General features: G+C 42.5%; 1 protein-coding gene across 50 annotated transcripts in view; it reads right to left on the bottom strand.

Annotated features, from left to right (window-relative positions):
• The window catches only part of EPB41L3 (erythrocyte membrane protein band 4.1 like 3), a 223,223-nt gene that overhangs the window by 25,908 nt on the left and 179,146 nt on the right, over positions 1-18,169 (bottom strand). For 38 of the 50 annotated variants that reach the window (XM_067015616.1, XM_067015615.1, XM_067015581.1 and 35 more), the window contains exons 7-12: positions 16,537-16,755; positions 16,097-16,184; positions 10,561-10,713; positions 6,343-6,440; positions 5,485-5,660; positions 2,017-2,237 (exon numbers count right to left, since the gene is read on the bottom strand). In XM_067015616.1, the coding sequence (XP_066871717.1) occupies positions 2,017-2,237; positions 5,485-5,660; positions 6,343-6,440; positions 10,561-10,713; positions 16,097-16,184; positions 16,537-16,755 (955 nt within the window). The remainder of the gene's footprint in view (positions 1-2,016; positions 2,238-5,484; positions 5,661-6,342; positions 6,441-10,560; positions 10,714-16,096; positions 16,185-16,536; positions 16,756-18,169) is intronic. The other 12 variants (XM_067015583.1, XM_067015566.1, XM_067015570.1 and 9 more) reach the window with 1 other exon arrangement.

Below are 18,169 nucleotides of genomic sequence, written 5' to 3' on the forward strand. Positions count from 1 at the left end.
TAATTTTATTTATTTTTTGGCTGTGCTGGTTTTTCGTTGTTATGCCAGGCTTTCTCTAGTCGCGGTGCGTGGGCTTCTCATTGTGGTGGCTTCTCTTGTTGCAGAGCATGGGCTCTAGGCACGTGGGCTCCAGCAGTTGTGGCACATGGGCTCAGTAGTTGTGGCTCGTGGGCTCTAGAGCGCAGGCTCAGTAGTTGTAGCTCACGGGCTTAGTTGCTCTGCGGCATGTGGGATCTTCCCGGACCAGGGCTTGAACCCACATCCCCTGTATTGGCAGGCGGACTCTTAACCACTGAGCCACCAGGGAAGCCCTAGATTGGTTTTTAAAGACAGCTTTGCAGTGGAGGAGATGTAGACAGCCCTTCACCTCCTTCAGCACAAGGCCTTGGCCATGGACTCTCAGAAGGCATCAGGGTCACAGTGCTGCTTCTCGGAGGCTCCGACTCTAAGAGAACAGTCTTCTTGGTCTTTCTAGTCTCCCATGGCATAAGATGGCACCAAGTGATGCTGGCTTAGGGCTCCATCTCATGTAAACAAATCGCTGATCTTTTAAAATCAAACAAAGTGGGACTGGATCGTTTTTGGGGCAAACGACAAGTCATTTACTTTTATGGGGTACTTAATCATATTTACACATCCCTCAGAATGGAGTGCTGGCCTGGGCCACTTCCAGAAATCATGGGACACATGGGCTTTTCAAGTATATCATCTTCTGATGGTGACCTAGTTAGAACCTGCCTTAACTGAAAAGAGTGTAAAAACCGAATTCAGAACAAAGTGCATTTAGCAGCAAAAGTGATCCAAATATCCTTCCATTATGTCCTATCCTGTTTTTATTTTTGTGTTTGGCAAATAAATAATCTTACTCTAAAAAAGGATGATGGATTGGGTCATTGGGATAGTCTAACATAAACAGAATGATGATACGTTTGCCAATCTGCCCATTTAGAGGTCACTGCTAAATTCTTATCCAAAGGAGCATTTTTCTAGAGTCCCAGCTGATTCTCTGCCCTGTACTCTGCATCTGAAGAGCCCATGTGCAAAAGAGCACTTCTGAGTCAAATTTACCTAAGTTTTAGCATAACCTCTAAGTTATATGGCATTTTTATTCTGCTGTTTCCTTTCACTCTGTACTCTGTACATTCCAAGACCCACTCTTGTTTTTCCATTATTATTATGTATAAACCTCCTGGTGTGTTCTTTGACTTTTAGGGAGCTGCTCTGTGACATACAAAACCCCAGACCAGAAGCAGGTTGTCTACATGTTTTTTGACTTTCATTTTCCTGAAAAGTTGCTTTATAGTGATGGACCTCCAGAAATAAACATAATACTTAAAAATAAATTGACTTTTGGATAAAATGAAGTGACCAAGTTCAATGAATAAAACGCCCTGGAGAAATTACTGCCAAGTTCGCCCTCCAGTCTACTGCCAAGTTCGCCCTCCCGTCTTCCCTTGCAAACTTCACCCTTAACATCCCTTTTCCAAAACACATCCACTGGCTACTTTGATGATTAGGTTAAGATGATAAGACTGAGAGAGAGAAACACTGGAAACAGTGTATAAGTACGCAGGCTCTGGTCACTCAGCTACCTGCAGTCAGAAGAAGGGCAAAGCAATTACTGTGCATCTAGACAAATACACAGCCCTGGGTAGGAGGATGGGGCCAGAAACAAAGAAAACAGCTCTAGTGACAGTTCTGAATTGTGAGCCCAAACAGAAAAGTGTAATTCACTACCAAACATTTTTAAGATCTACAGACAGGACAGCTAGCTGTTGAAAGCCTCATGTAGCACCTCAGTTATTCAATAAGAATTTCCCGAAAGTTAGAAAGGGCTTTTGCAGAGGAAAAGTGTTGACAGAGGACATACTAATTTAATAATTGACAACATGAAGGTGACTAATGCTGAGATACGAATTAGCCTAAGTCTTATTCACATTCCTGGCTTACGTCCTCAGTCTTATTCAGGAGTTCTTTAGAGAGTGCACAGGTCGGGGAGACAGCGGGGAGATGTACCTTTCCCTTGGGCCGTACGGCAGCGACTGGTGTGGCTTCCTTGGCCTTTTGCCGTCTGTCCTCTTCCTCGTCCCGCTCCTCCTCTGCCTTTTTCTCCGGAGTCACAGTGGTGATCAAGTTGGTCTGAGAGATGCCCTTTGTTGTTATGTACTGGCCAGTACCAACCTCTGCAGCAGACACAGAATCCTTCATGTATATTTCATGGTTTTCATTCACTGATGCTAAAAGCAAATACAATTGGAGAAATAAAGACCAAAATAGTTAAGTCAGAAGACAGACGGACGCCACCGATTGCTCCCATTACAGAAAAAATACCCCCATAAAATACCAGGTTTCTCCTCAAAAGACAGGTCAGCCCTGCAGGTACTCTCATCTAAGCAACGCCACAGATTCATCTTTCTATGTCACCCATAACTGCGTTTAAGTGTGATTTCAATGCTCATCTCTCAAAGCCACCAGAATAATTTCCATCCACTCTCAGGCTCTCTGGTGAGGACGCATGTGATGGTGGAGGTGAGTGGAAGGACGGGGGGCTGAGTGGCCACCAAGGCTGTTACCCACAGAGTAACTGGCGGGGCACTGGCACCAGACACTTGGGGCAAGTTCCACAACTAACAGTAGACAGACCACTGCCCTAGTGCACTTGACTTTAAACAGAGCTTTGGAAGTGCCACTCATTAAGGAGCACTGAAATTCTTTTTATTATTATTACTATTACTACTAGTATTAGTGCTTGGAAAGTCTATCGCTTCTACAATATAAAATCTACATAAGTAATAATGAAAAGTAACCATCTGGGCAGAGATTATGGAATTCAGATGGTAACTCTATTCAACTGAAGTGCAGAAATGTTTTAATTTCTACTGTGCTTTAAAAAGCCTACCATGATATGCATACATTCATTCATCTCTAGTATTTTGGGAAAACAAGACAAATGTTGCTAATGAAATTCATGCAAGTGCAAAGCACGCAAACATAAGAGATAACACCCAGGCTTTCGTCCCAGCTGAAATGTCTTAGTGAAAGAGATGCTTAATTTAGTTAGATTTTTGAAATTTGGTACTCATTCTTTTAGGTTTTAGGTACCATAAAATTTACTGAAATTTAGAAAGGCTGCTTTTCAAATCATAGGCAAAATTTAATCTGCTTTCGTATTTTAGGAAGTTTAAAACATAAATGTAAGAAAAAACTCTGAAATCCTTTGAATAGTAAACCATTTTACTAAAATACCTTCACTAAGATATTTTACATCTCTTACTGATGATGAAAAAGCTCAGATGAGACACAGTTTCCTAAAAGGCTTGTTAGTCTGTTCTAATAGAAGATGCAACCTTGCAAAAAGCAGTTTCTATTCCAACATGCAGCCATGGCCCCCCGAGCAGCAGCACAGAAAACATACGAGAATTGGCAGGACCCCAAAGAGTGAGAGACAACACATACTAACATCACTTTTGGGCAGGGAGAAAGAGACAGCATGGAGTTAGTACATTGATTTCACAATTGTCTTCTGTCTTCTCAGTGATCATTATCACACAGAAGGTCACAAGGAAAACAACATTCACAACAACTGTGTCCCCTTGGGTTCACATCGCAGGACAGAGTGGATGACATTCGGGGAAAAAAGCTGTGATTCTACACAAGTTCCTCCAACACTGACTTAGAGAACATACACTAGTTTACACATACTCTTCAAGGAAGAGGAGATGAGGCGCCACTAAAGAAACTGTCATTGTCAATGTGAATTTTTCAGTATCTTAATCTGACTCAAAACGGTCCTAATGAACAGTTTTTCCCAAAAGTTTGGCTCTCAGAGATTCTAAAAACGGGACATTGTTATAGAAGGTAGAGCATGGTAAGACGGACTTCCTAGGCCAGCTCACAAAAACCTAAAGAATGATTATCATTTATGAATAATGATTTATCATTATTATTAATGATTTATCATTTATCAGTATACCTACTGAGATCATTATGATTACATCTGTAACAAGACTGCTTTCACCTACGTCTTATTCACTCTTCGCAACAACCTGTCAGAGGTGGCCTTGATCCCACCTTACAGATGACGGCTAAAGATGGGACCTGCAGACAGCACGTCATCTGCCCACCGCTGTACAGACAGACGGCCTGGACATCGGTCTGAACTTATCTACGCTAGGCGAGCATTCTTCCCACTTCACTAATATAATTTATAACAACGATACAGCACTAATAACACAATTTTTACTTCCTCTAAGTATCCCTTTGGGACAGTAAAGTCTTCTAAATCAGGGGATCCAGGGAGTTCACTGCCCTACAAGCCACATCTGGGTTTGGCGAAATGGAAGGAAGAACTGAGACTCCATGGTGAGTGGGCAGCAAAAAAGGTCAGGAGGGAGGTGATACCAGGCACCTGTAACTTTTATTTGTTTCTATTTATGCTTTTGCTTATTATTAAAATTGTATACACGTGCTAGAAACTTCTCTTTTTATGTGCCCAGGATAAGTCTCCTATAAAACATCTCACCCCCAAGGTGCTCTGGATTAGGAGGCAGAGGTCTGGCCACAGTTGTGCCCTGGTATCTGGGGGGAATGGTTCTGGGGCTTCTGTGGATAACCCAAATCCACGGATGCTCAAGTCCCTTACACAAAATGGTGTACGTAGTACAACGAATACAGTTGGCCCTCGGTGTCTGTGGGTTTCACATCTACGGATATGGAGGTTTCGACTTTTCTACAGCTGCCATGTCTTGGAGTAGAAAGCACAACTGCATGTAACTCTGGACAGCCACAGAAAACTGCTCCACAAAACAAAAGCCTGCTAAAAACTCATTATTATGCCTTAAAAATGCTACTTAAGTGACTCAGTGACTCTCTCCCTGTGGTACTCACACATCTGACTTAACGGTAGAGAATATTTACACAGCAACACCCTCCCAGTCTATCTGGTGTAGTAATTAATATTAACCAGGACAATTTCCTTAGAGCCCTTTGCTCTGTTATTTGAATGTCATTCTTTCTATCAGCTATTATTCACTGACTGATAAAAGTCACGTTTTATTCATAACATTTTTAAAGAAAACAGAGATAAATCTAATGCACAGTTTTCTTTCGGAAACAAATCATCTAAAACAAACCTGATAATCATTTACCATCTGCTGAAAAAAGAAACAAATTACTTATAAGTATGTGATTACTATATTTAGAATGAGAGCCACCCTTCTCCAAATTCAGGGTGCCAGCTTATGAAAGCTACTTCATTCCCCAAGTACCATTCTTCTGTGTGATTTTATACAAACCCACCAAGAACAGACATTAGACTCACACAGGCACCTTTTTGGGGGGTTGGTTAAAATTTGCCACTCAGCCGAAGACCAACAAGTGCTCTTCCTTTCATGCCATCCCAGAGCACCTATGTCCATCAAAGGCTCACGATGGTTTCACGCTGCTCGGTAGCCACTAGCGATCATTAAGGGGAGCAGTGCCTACCTCCATCCAAGCTGCGAGACATGGTATAACGTTTGCTGGACGAACGTTCGAAGTAAGGGGCTGGACGGTCTATCAATGCACTAGCTCTTCTGGTTTGGGCTTGTGTTCTGCCACTGTAACGAAACTTGGAACCCAAGGTAAGGAACTTCTTTGGAGGTGCTTCTGGTAACAACAGTCTGGAGATATTAAAGGAAAAACATCAGCAAGACTATTAAGCCACATACTAAGAATGCTAACTTATTACTCTGTTCTGAAAGGTAAACTGTTTTGTGTACTCAAGGTTGAACCCTGATTTTATAAGGAAAAAAAAATCACTTCACACAGTGTATATCAACTAGGGATGTTGTAGAGAGGCTAGAAGCAAAACAGGGGTGCAGTTGGACTAGATGAATTTGAACATCCTATGGAACTGGAGAGTCTGTGGTTCTACAAACCCAGAGAGCAATTAAGTAGATGATGTTAGTGAAGAACAGTGATAGTTTATTACTTTGTAGACACAAATCTCAGGGCTTTAGTACTTACTGTATGTGGGCAAAGGGGTGCATGGTATTGAAAAGCTACTGAAAGAGTGAGGAATGGATTGGACATCTGAAGTGGATGTTCTAGAAAAATAATGAAAAACCACTAAAGAAAATGAAGGGGAGATGAGACAGATAAGTATCCGACAAATTAAGGAAAATCCTTCAAATTTAGTCAGAGGTTCCTTTAGGATTTATCAAGAAATCTGGCGGCAACAAACTTGAAGGAATAGGAAGTATCTTGTGGTCACATTCTTCTTTCTAACAACCTTTTTTCAGTGTAGGTGATTCCAGTCATTCTAATTCTTCCTTAGGAAAAACCAAAATGATCTCTACCCACCTGAAAAATGTATGGTGTTCTACACACACTTTCCATAAACGCTTGGCCGCTCTATGGTTGGGCAGCTTAAACCCGATGGTGCTTTCAAATTGTTCAAACTAAATTTAAAAGACATATTGAAGAGTAGAGTGAAGTTTGGAATCGTAAATAACATGAGAGCAAATAATATACAAAGTCAAAATACTACCCACAAATTTTTTCTTAACTCCCTAAATCAATTGCTATACACAGATTTCATGCTATACACGTTCACTCATTAAAAAAAAAAACCTCATATCTATCTCCTTAAAATGCTGCAGGTACAGATAACCACATTATGCATGTAGTAAATGTTTCACGTACAAGCATGAATCTTACGAAAACTAAATGCAAAAAATGAAGAATATTTGTATTCCTTCCAGAGACCAATTTGTCCTGATCTGATTTCTAAGTCTAATCTTCATAGTTTCTCTCTGACATCATGACTTCAGCTGGAACGCACAGAAACGAATAAAATGTTTACAGTCTACAGCATTCTCAGGATGACATTTTCTCCTTGTATCTGGTCTGGAAATATGCACATATCCTAGGTATTTGATGACTTGGTATCAGATACTGCTGATTCTATTTGTGCATTCTAATATGGATTATCATGTTAAATGCTAACATCTCTCAATATTATACAGTCGTCCCTCAGTATCCAAAGGGGATTGATTCCAGGACCCCTGTGGATACCAAAATCTATGAATGCTCAAATCCCTTACATAAAATAGCATACTATATATGCATATAACTTATGCAACCCTCCCATATACTTTAAATCATCTCTAGATTACTTATAATGCCTAACACAATGTAAATGCTAGGTCAATAGTTGAAATACAATGTGAATGCTACGGAAATAGTTGCCTGCATGCAGAAAATTCAAGTTTTCCTTTTTGGTATTCTCTAGAATTTTTTCCCCAAATATTTTCAATCCATAGTTGGTTGCATCCACACACGCAGAACCCTGGGATAAGGAGGGCCGACTGTATAAGGTCAGGGATTGGGAGAACAGATTTTCATATTTTTCAGCATGTAGAGTTCAGATGATACTCCATCAGCCATTTGCTTTTTCAGGGTGAGATAGCTAACTTCCTGAGTAATATATTTTAATATTACTATGGCAGATACTCAATAAATTTTTTAAATTTTCTGAAGACAGGATACATCAGGCCACCAGAGGGCAATCATCTTAAACAGTCAAAGCCTTCCCCAAAGAGCCCAAACCCCCCAGACTACTGGTATAATGGAGAGCAAAAGTAATTTATGTGGCAAAGAACCAAGGGGAGGGGTCCTGTGCGAGGTATGTGAACTTTAGCTATCCTGGACCTCTGTTTCTTGTTCATTGAGTGGGACTGGCCAGGAGGAGAAGGGGAAATACACCACGGGTGGCTCTAAATGCAGTTGCCTTCCCCATTTTCTCCCTTTCTCTGACGTTCCTGTCCAGGGCCGGTCGTGAAACTCACCCCCGTCCAATGGACCCAGTCAACCGACAAGCCAGAGGAAAAGGGACCTTGACGAACCCACCCTCCGTTTATTCATGCTGCATCTCACGCGGACGACACGCCACGCTCAGGCCAGGGGTTTTACAGCAGAGGCAGCTAGCTCTTCCCGGAAGAAGTGGGAAGCTGGGAAGAGTCTCTTCCTGCTCTGTCCTGCTCAGCACACGGATGAGAGAGATCCCAGCACTTTCTGAACATTTCTCTCTCTCTCTCTCTCTCTCTCTCTCTCTCTCTCTCTCTCTCTCTCTGTGCTCTGTATCCACTTCTTCCAACTGCTTCAGAGCCTTTGTGCCACCAGTAATTCCTTCCCACTCATTCTTCTCAGCCCATGAATATGGTTGTAAAAAAGGGGGGGAAAACGACTATCTCTGAGCGTGTTTCTGCGCAACCAGAATCACTGCTAAGTGTCAGGAAGGGGAGCCGCTGCTACTTCACTCCTCGCCTTGGCCTTGCCGCTACCCGCCGGGGGCTCTCACTCTTTCCTGACCTCTCACTGCCGCAACAAGACCTGACTGTCAGGTTCAACACACTTTCCTTAGTTCTCATCCAAGCACCTCCTCTGTCCCATCTGGCACTGCTGGTGAACCAGGTTCCCTGAATCTCATCTTCCTTACTTATCATCCATGACTGTTTCTGGCCCTTCTCTTCTCGGGCTGTTTTTCCTCATCTGCCTCTGGTCCTTTTCTGCCTACCCCTCCCTCAAAAAGTGGTATTATCCAGAGTTTCTGTTTTAGGGTTTTTCCCCCTCTAACTTCCTTGTTCTTGGTAATTTCTTCCAGGCCTAAGGCTTTGAATAAAATGTATTATTCAGCTGATGACACTGTTTAAATCTTTTATTTCTTACTATGCAAGGATCACCACCCCCCGCCAAAATCTGTCCCAAAAGGAATTTCAATCTTTTTTTTCCTGAAATTCTCCCTTTTTCTCTCTAGTAATATCATCACCAAAACCCCCTGATTATCCTGGACTCTCTTCTTTCCTCTTTTGATCCTTCCCCCATCCTGTCTCCAGGACCTACTGGTTCTGCCTCTGAAACCTCTCTCTCAAATGTGCTTCTTCCATTCTATTCCCACAGCCTCTGCGCTAGTTTAGGTCCTTTCACATCACATTACTAAGTTGCTGAATTTCATCCCAAAATATCCATCGAGTATGTCCCATCCCAGTTTAAAGTTCCCATGGCTCACTATGGTCTCATGATGCACTGCTCCAACTTCCCCTTCTGGCCCCTCACAACACCTACGCTCATTTCAGGTCTACGGAATATTATCACACTTGCATCGTGATGCTGTAATCGCAAGTGTGTGAGTCTTCTCTGCTAAACAGAAACTCCCTATAGGAGAGGAACAAGGTCGTATTTATCTTTCTATTCTCAATGCCCAACACAGTGCTTGACAATATATAGATGATCACTTAATGTTTCATAAATCAAACGCATCTTGGTTATAAGTTTAACATGCAATCTTTAGGAAATATTAAAAAATGACTTTAATTTCGGATATTTATATGAAAAGCTCGTAGATTATTTCAGTCTTCATAGACAAGTTTGATTTTATATTTACGTTAAACACGATTGCTTGCTTTATAGTCTTATTCTTTAAACTTTTTTTGTACTGAGATATAACTGACATATAGCATTATATTAGTTTCGGATGTACAACATAATGCTTTGATATTTGTATATTTTGTGACATGACCACCACAATGAGGCTAGTTAATATCTATTACCACGCAAAGTTACAAATTTTTTTTCTTATGATGAGAACTTTTAAGATCTACTCTCTTAGCAACTTCAAATACACAATACAGTGTCATGAACTACAGTCACCATGCTGTACATTATAATCCATACAGTGATTTTTAAATTGTGTTTTCCACCAGTGGTGAGGTTAATTTTGAAGACAGGAGATAATTCTATATTGTACCAGAAAATGTTCAGAAACTAAATGAGCTGCAGTCTTAGAGCTTCAACTGCCTCCATTATATTAACTATACTAATTAGAACTTGGACATTTTTATTATCTATTATGAGAAAACAGCAGATATTTACTATATATTATGTCAAACCACTAAGGAGGACATAAGTTGACCATGGACGGATGCTTCTGCCTAAGGAGCAAGGATTAATGAACAATTTTGATTCTTTCATTAGCCTCTCTGATTGAAAAACAAAGGGGAGAAATACATTAGGCTACAGAACTTGCATAATTTATACCCGGTGTCACTTGTTCTAATTTTTCTTACACTTTGATGATGTTGCCTCTAGGCTATTCCCTTTAGGGTCCTATCAGATTTGGAGGACAAGAGAGGGGACACGGAGATGGATCAACAGGACCAATGGGAAGAAATCTATTCTTTATTCACAAAGAGGTTTAGCAACTAAGAGTTTCTTTTATACCGCAACTTGAAAAATACAAAACATTATTCATGAATCTTGATTTTCCACTGACATATGTAAAAAGAAAAGCCTTTCGATTAATGTGTGCAGTGGGGAAAAACTAGAACACCACAATAAAAAAGAAGACAATATCTTATTTATTACTGTTTATTGGACAAACCTACAATAAGTTCTCTTAGGCATTTAGCTATAACTCATTATGTCCTGTCATGTTCAGAACGTGTGAGCAGGTAATTTAAATTTTTGTTTGCTCTTTGGTAACTTTCTTCCCAACGTACATGCAAATTGGGGTCTACTTACCTCTCCCGGCCGAATCTTAATGTAAAAGGTGCTCCGTTTGTATGAAATCTTTAGAACCTTTGGCCAGGCAAACCTGTTGATGCGTAGTCGGTCACGATATATCAACAAACCACTTGCACACACTCCTAACATGATTTCAACTCCTTCAGAATCCTGGAAAATGGCAGCAAGAAACGATGGATGAGCATCTCACCTATTTCCATTTATGGTGGGTACACTATTTAAGCCTCCAGGTCAGAACCTATAATTAACTACCTGCAGCTCTAATCTAAATATGAAAAGTACTGTAGCACTTTAAAAAATATTACCACTAAATAATAGCCTTTTGATGAAGATATGTATCACTATGGAGATTTGTTAGTGCAAACTCTGTTCACCCAGGTATCTTGGACTTACACAGCATGTCAACGCTGCACACAGAGAAGGTCACCCAGGTGAAGGTGTGCTAGTAACAGTAACGATCAGAGCCTCAGTTCTTATTACTGAGTGCCAGGCACGGCTCTGACCACTTTATATACATTGTTAATCTTCACTAGTATAATTCTGAGATAGCTGCTATTATTATTCCCACTTTACAGGCAAGAAAACTGAGGCACAGAAAGGTTAAGTGTCCATCCCAGTTGAATATGGGCAGCCTGCTTCCAGGGGCAGGACTCTTAACTAATATGTACACTAACAGAGAGACCCCCATCCTTTCCGATGAGTGTTTTGGGGTTTGTTCCTTTAAAAAGTCTTGATTCTCTCTCTCTCTCTTTTTTAATTTTTATTTATTTATTTATTTATTTATTTATTTATTTATTTATTTATTTATTTATTGGTTGTGTTGGGTCTTCGTTGCTGTGTGTGGGCTTTCTCTAGTCGCGGCGAGCGGGGGCTACTCTTCAATGTGGTGTGCGCGTTTCTCATTGTGGTGGCTTCTCTTGTTGTGGAGCACGGGCTCTAGGCGTGCGGGCTTCAGTAGTTGTGGCTCGTGGGCTCTAGAGCACAGGCTCAGTAGTTGTGGTGCACGGGCTTATTTGCTCTGTGGCATGTGGGATCTTCCCGGACGAGGGCTCGAACCCGTGTCCCCTGCATTGGCAGGCTGATTCTTCACCACTGCGCCACCAGGGAAGCCCTTGATTCTCTTTTTATATACCATTACTGTCAGAGTAAAATTCGAATATAAAATAGTCTTTTTACAGTATGAGCGTACTCCCCGACAGGACCCCAACACACACTCACCGCCCAGTGGTGCTCACTTAACCACCTGGCTCACATACATAAATATAGATGCATTTAATAGATGCGTATGGATTTCTTTTAAAACAAAAGTGGGATCACGCTGTATTTGCAACTTGCTTTTGCTGCTTGCACAGTCCACCTTTGGGTCATCTCCTAGGGATGTGCAATGAGGGGTCCCAGAGGTCATCAGAGATGTGATATAAAGCTCAGGAGACACCCCACGAGCAGTCTATGCCCCCTCAATGTTGTGTCCCAGTGAAATCAGGGTAAAGTGAACATCTGTGGTGGTCTTGAGTGGGGTAAGAACAAAGGACAGAAGGCAGTGCTGTCTGTGTGTGATGTGTGGTCCCCACCCGCCGTGTCTCACTGGTTGTTGGAAGCAGGGTGTCGTGGAGGTGAAGCTGAGGTCTGAGACACAGTCATCGGCGGGGCTGTCCCGCTTTGAGTCACTGCAGCCCCAGCAAACGCGGGGAGCGGGACAAGAAAGAATCCAAACGGGGGCTTCTGACTCATCTGTACGGGGGTGGGAGGGACTGACTTCCTAAATCCCGCCAGTGCAAAGCACAAGATGAACATTTCCAGAATCAGAAATAAATATTTTGGTCCCTCTCTGGGAACTGTGAGGTTACACACACAATTGAACTGATTTAAAATGAAATATTTTTCCTTGGAAACGTATCACTCCACTAGACACGAGATCACTCTATAGAAGTGGAAGGACTTGATGGCAGGTATTACAACATAATCAGATTTGAGGGGAATTCAAAGGCTCCGCCACCATTTACAGAGGGCTTTAACCTGAAAGAGAAATTTACAGAGCTATGACCTGATGCTGGAAGTAGGGCGGTTGCGGTGGGGGGGCCACAATGGACCCTGAGATCTAGCCGACCTGCTCCAAGGACCACACAGGCGACCCCCCAGGTCCTGGGCAGAAATGTCTGCATGAGCAGGGCTGCTGGAATAACGGCTCCTTGAGTCACTTTCTTTGTGATGAAGAACCTAAGTGTAGGAGGCATTCTGGGCATTTACAACCTCTTCCATTATTATCTACTTTAAATCACTCCTTAGTATCTTTGAATCACAAGGAAGTGGAATCCATTTGTGGGGAAGATCGGAGGCTCCTGCTATGCAATTTCCCTTGGCGTCTCCCACACACACTTCTCTGGGTCCCCATAGCATTAATATCGCCAGCACAGCCCGAGCCAGCGGTGCTGCCACTAACCGCATTCCTCTTCCTTCTCCAGACCGTGGCTGATGGAGAGCAGCCTCCGTTTACCCTGCTGACCTGGCCACGTGGTCAGCACAGCGCCTGGCTAGCACGTGTTAAGCCACTACTTGTTTGCCGGAAGAAAAGGCAACCGAAGAAAGAAAATGGCAGGAATAAGTGGAGCTTAAAATTGATGAATGTTTCCATTTCATTCATGGCACAGCAACCAAAAAAAAAAAGGATACTTTTGATATCAAGGTTACTGCCGCAGCCCATAGAATTGAGGTGGTAGCTTGATAAACCTTCTGTATCAAAAGCTATAACCATGGTCTTTCTTGGGGACATGTGTTTCCCTATCAATAAACATATTTAATGCTCCCTTTAGCAGGGAGCACTGAAGGAAGCCCTGGACAGCCTCAGCCTATCCTAATTAAAATAAACGAAGGTACTATTCTCTTAACTTAAAATCACTGTTCCAACTTTCCCATCCTTTATTATCTCCTGGTCCACGGGACACCCGATATGGATTTATAACTACATTTCAGAATCTTATATGAAATAAATGACTCCGACAGAGCCTATTCAGAGTGACATTAAATGACAAACAAGCAGACACAGTCTTCCTAAGAAAAAACCAAAGCATTTAGAAGAGGTTTTCCAAACCAAGGGACCTTCACCTAATATGGATATTTATTCTTCATACAGAGCTGTGGAGTCCCAGATCACAGTTCGGAATTTCTAACTAGGTCCTAGAGCTCAGGGCCTTTCAATACTATCAATAGAAGAGAAGCATCTCACTTATAACCTGAAATTAGCTCTAATTTAATTCAGTAGACTTCCTTCTTGAAATGATGGAGGGCGTCTGCATGAGAAAATGAAGTCCATAACCAAATCACTGGTTATATTTAGTATTCACATGAAATCCTATCACAGGCTGCATTTTTTTTTTTTTGCGGTACGCGGGCCTCTCACTGTCGTGGCCTCTCCCGCTGGGGAGCGCAGGCTCTGGACATGCAGGCTCAGCGGCCATAGCCCACAGGCCCAGCCGCTCCGCGGCATGTGGGATCCTCCCGGACCGGGGCACGAACCCGCGTCCCCTGCATCGGCAGGTGGACTCTCAACCACTGCGCCACCAGGGAAGCCCCTCTCTCTTTTTTAATTGGCGTAATTTCAAATCACATTATTGAATGACAAAGCAGCCATCTATTTTAATTCAGTCGCTACAGCCATGTTAAGTGATTTCATTTTTCCTGATAGGAACACAGATACATGCTGAGTTGCCCTTCTCCTAAATGGAGGCCCTCACCTTTAATTTATTTATTTATTTTCCCCTGGGCAGTAAGTGAGTCGTGTGTAATGTAACTCAAAAATAGCTTTCGAGTCACTCAAATTTCCAGGCTACCTTCAATTTTGTCTTGTTTCCTTATCCTTTAGCCATGTAGGGAAAAACTCTAAGAGAAACACAATCTTAGTGCGTGTCCTTATTTTCTTTTTAAATCCTCATCCTACCTTATATCTGGCACAAACCATAAAATGCTATGTTACCTGAGCACAAAGTAAGTGAAAACATGTAATAATTAACTGGCAAGGAAACAGAGCTATACCTGCTGGTGTAATTAAAAACAAATGTCAATGAGCTTGGCTCTCCGGTACCAGCATCCCTGCTGTAAGCCCTAGCCAATTCTCAGAGATTTTGCTCTTGTTGAGGCCTTCAGGCCTCAGAAGTGCTCACCCTGAGTGATGTACAAAATGATCCACAGACGCAAGCCATTCGACCTGCGTTCATTTGATCCTCACCATTTTCTTGTCCAAACTCACTTTCAATCTGTCAGGTCCCCAAATGCAGCATCAACAGATCATAGATTTTCCTCCTAGGGGTCCCCAGGGTGGTTGAGATGTTTGCCTAAACAAAGCCGGCTGAAACCCTCTTCATTTGTTGGCCCCAAACTTGACTGTGTAAGACACTCGCTTGGCTGGCATCCTGTTAAGTGCCTCTTCCTGTGAGCCCCGGACTGTGTGATCAGGACCACTCTGTCCACCCGAAGTAAAGCCACATCCCCACCCAGGAGCGACATCATCATGTCAGCCCAAATCAGAAGAAGCTGCCCCCGAACTTCAAGTACTGATCTTTTCAGTGCTGCTGAAGTACCAGGTAGGAAGTACCTATCCCTAAGAGCCTAACACATTTCCTATGTTTTGCTGACAGAAGTTTTTGGGAAAGCTTGCCTCTGCTTCCACGGTACTTCTATTCTCAGCTGTTCAGATAACAGACTAAAAGAGTCCATACTTTCACTCTCTCACTGTTGAAAACTACAGAGATTCTGGAAAAAGTGTGACATGGAGTAAAAGCTGCTGATACATCCTCCCAACCTTTAATCCAGTCCAATCCCGACTTCTCTCTTCGCAAGACTCTGGAACCAAGATACAGCCTCAACAATTCACCCATTGACTAGGCAATCTTTTCTTTTCTTTTTTTTTTTTTGGACAGGCAGAGAGGGTTTATTTGTAGCAGAATTATTTATTACAGAGAATGTCCTGAAAATAAACTGACCAAACACTACAATTAATGTGCTGTATGTAAGGATGCAGAATCCATTTCATTACACACAGTGACTGAGAAAGTTCAAAACAAAACAAACCCCAAACTATAGTGCTTCTCCAGTTCTCTCTGCTCTCTTATCTTATCTCTTCCCTCTTTTTCTTTCTTTAAAAGACAAGTTAGGCAAAAAAATAAATAAAATAAAAAGGTGACAGTGATGAGATGGAGAGTGGGGCTATTCTGGGACACAGAGCTTTTATCAGCTCAGAAGATGGATCAAAGCTGTTCCCAGGAAAAGTGAACCACTGTGATAGACTAGGCAATCTTAGCCTGGCTGGTTAATTTTAACTGAACTTCAAAATAATCATCTTATTTCAAAGCACCCATTATTTGTCACAGTATCTAAACTTTATAGAGACTTTTTAAAATCTAACATGAATTTTCTGAGTGCCTGGTGGGCGTCACAACGGGGCATACACAGTACTTGGCATATAATGTTTGTGACAACTGGGTCCTGGACACTGTTAAATAAAATTAGATAGAAGGCCTGGAGTTTAAAAAATGCATACCTTGGCATGATGTAAATCCACCCCATACATGGAAAGCTTTTTGGCATTTTCCAAGAAATGCATCTCTGCTTCTGCGGGCGTCATTCCTCTGATAAGAAAAAAATGAGAGATATTACAATGCTGGTTTTTTTTTTTTAATCTGGTGGAGCCATAATATTTTCCACTTAGCTCCCTTGCAAGTTCCCACAGAGGCACCAAAAGATCTGTACTCTGGGGGAGGCGGGGGGAGAATACCAGGAAAATGCTTTTAGCAGGAACATCACAAGGACGTCCTGAGTAGCCGTGTAACTGGCCAGAACTGTACCAGGTCCAGAACCTCACTCTGCTGAGTCCCACCCTTAAGGCACTGACTTCAGTCTCGGGAGAAGCAGGCGGTGCAGGGGATACCCGGCCCCCCGAGCACAGCTTAAACGGACGCTCTCGGGGTTCCTGCTGCTAACCTGTGGCTCTTGTGCAGCTCGATGACTTTGTCTTCTAGTTCTTTCGTGTGGTTTGGCGCGAAGTGGAACTCGCTGATGTAGTCACTGCCACACTCATCTGGGTCGTAGTCTCCCAGTTCCGACTGGACGGTGTACGAGCCCAACGTGGCGAGGGTGACAGAGGAGCAGGGCAGCCTGCCAGACACGATGTCATCGCGCAGCTGCAAGCAGAGGTAGTACCTTCCAGGAACCAGAGGACAGGCAGAAAGCCAGCGTTAGGAGACTGGAAAGGAGACTGCCCAGTACAAAGTGGGCGACAGGCAAGCTCTCCCTGCAGAATAATCCACTAGGACACATCGTCTAGCATCTGTATCTGGATCTAAATACTAGCGGAAGAGACTTAGCTACAAAATACAATATTTAAGGGCATCTAGAGGCAAGTCCATAATAATACAGGCATTCACTGATGAGGCACAGGGTAAAAGAAACCTACAGACTATTTCTCTCACATTAAGATAATGTTGAAAGTCAAACAAAATCTCCGGTGGGGGAAATTATAATATAAAAAGGGTGCTCTTAAATATAATGATTAGGCCCCAACTACCTAACGTAAGTCTCATTTTGCTATCTAGATGAAAGGTCCTGCCACACGACCAAGACAAATTGCAGGTAACTCAACGGCTGCGCCGTCATGAACGCTACCTGCCACTTCCTGCGTTCCTGATGAGAGGAGCTTTCTCCTGGGTCAAGGTCTCATTTTTTTTCTTTAGATGACTTCCTAGAATTCAACCGTTACGAAGACTAACTTTGAAGAATTATTACCTTAAAATCTCATCACTAAAAGTAAACAATTCTAAATTGGGGGACTATGAAACATTTTCCATATAATTTTGCCAATATCATATGCAAATATCTCCATTAATAGCTTTTACCTTCCCTGTTATTCTGCTTCTAAGAGTGACAGATAGATATACTAACAGTAGAAGACTCCAAGGTAAGTGGGAACATGGATGAATTTTATTAACAGTCTTCATGGCCCAGCATACGAGTATAAGAATAAAATACACCTTGTACCTTTCACAGAAGAAACGAACCGTTCATCTGTTGAAGCTGAGGACTATGCTAAAGTGTTAAGGTCCCCTCTAACTATGCTTTTCAGCTCATGATACAAGTAAATGCCATGTAATCCAGATACAAAAATTTCTACACATTTCACAGGCCCTACACACATGACACAAATGGAAAGGAATCATGCACTACATTCCAACTCAAAGTATATATACGCTCTCTAACCATAAATTAGCCACAATTAAATAGTCCCTCGACTACTAAAAAGTATCTTTATAAAAGAAATTACAAATTGGTTTTTTTTTTTTTTTTTTTTTTTTTTGCTGTACGCGGGCCTCTCACTGCCGTGGCCTCTCCCGTTGCGGAGCACAGGCTCCGGACGCACAGGCTCCGGACGCGCAGGCTCAGCGGCCACGGCTCACGGGCCCAGCCGCTCCGTGGCATGTGGGATCTTCCCGGACCGGGGCACGAACCCGTATCCCCTGCATTGGCAGGCGGATTCTCAACCACTGCGCCACCAGGGAAGCCCGTGTTTTTTGATTTAATGAAAATACAAAAGAAATCTTCTGGAAATAGTTTTTCCCCT

Source organism: Kogia breviceps, chromosome 15 (genome assembly GCF_026419965.1).
Source record: "Kogia breviceps isolate mKogBre1 chromosome 15, mKogBre1 haplotype 1, whole genome shotgun sequence".
NCBI classification, from domain to species: Eukaryota; Metazoa; Chordata; class Mammalia; order Artiodactyla; family Physeteridae; genus Kogia; species Kogia breviceps.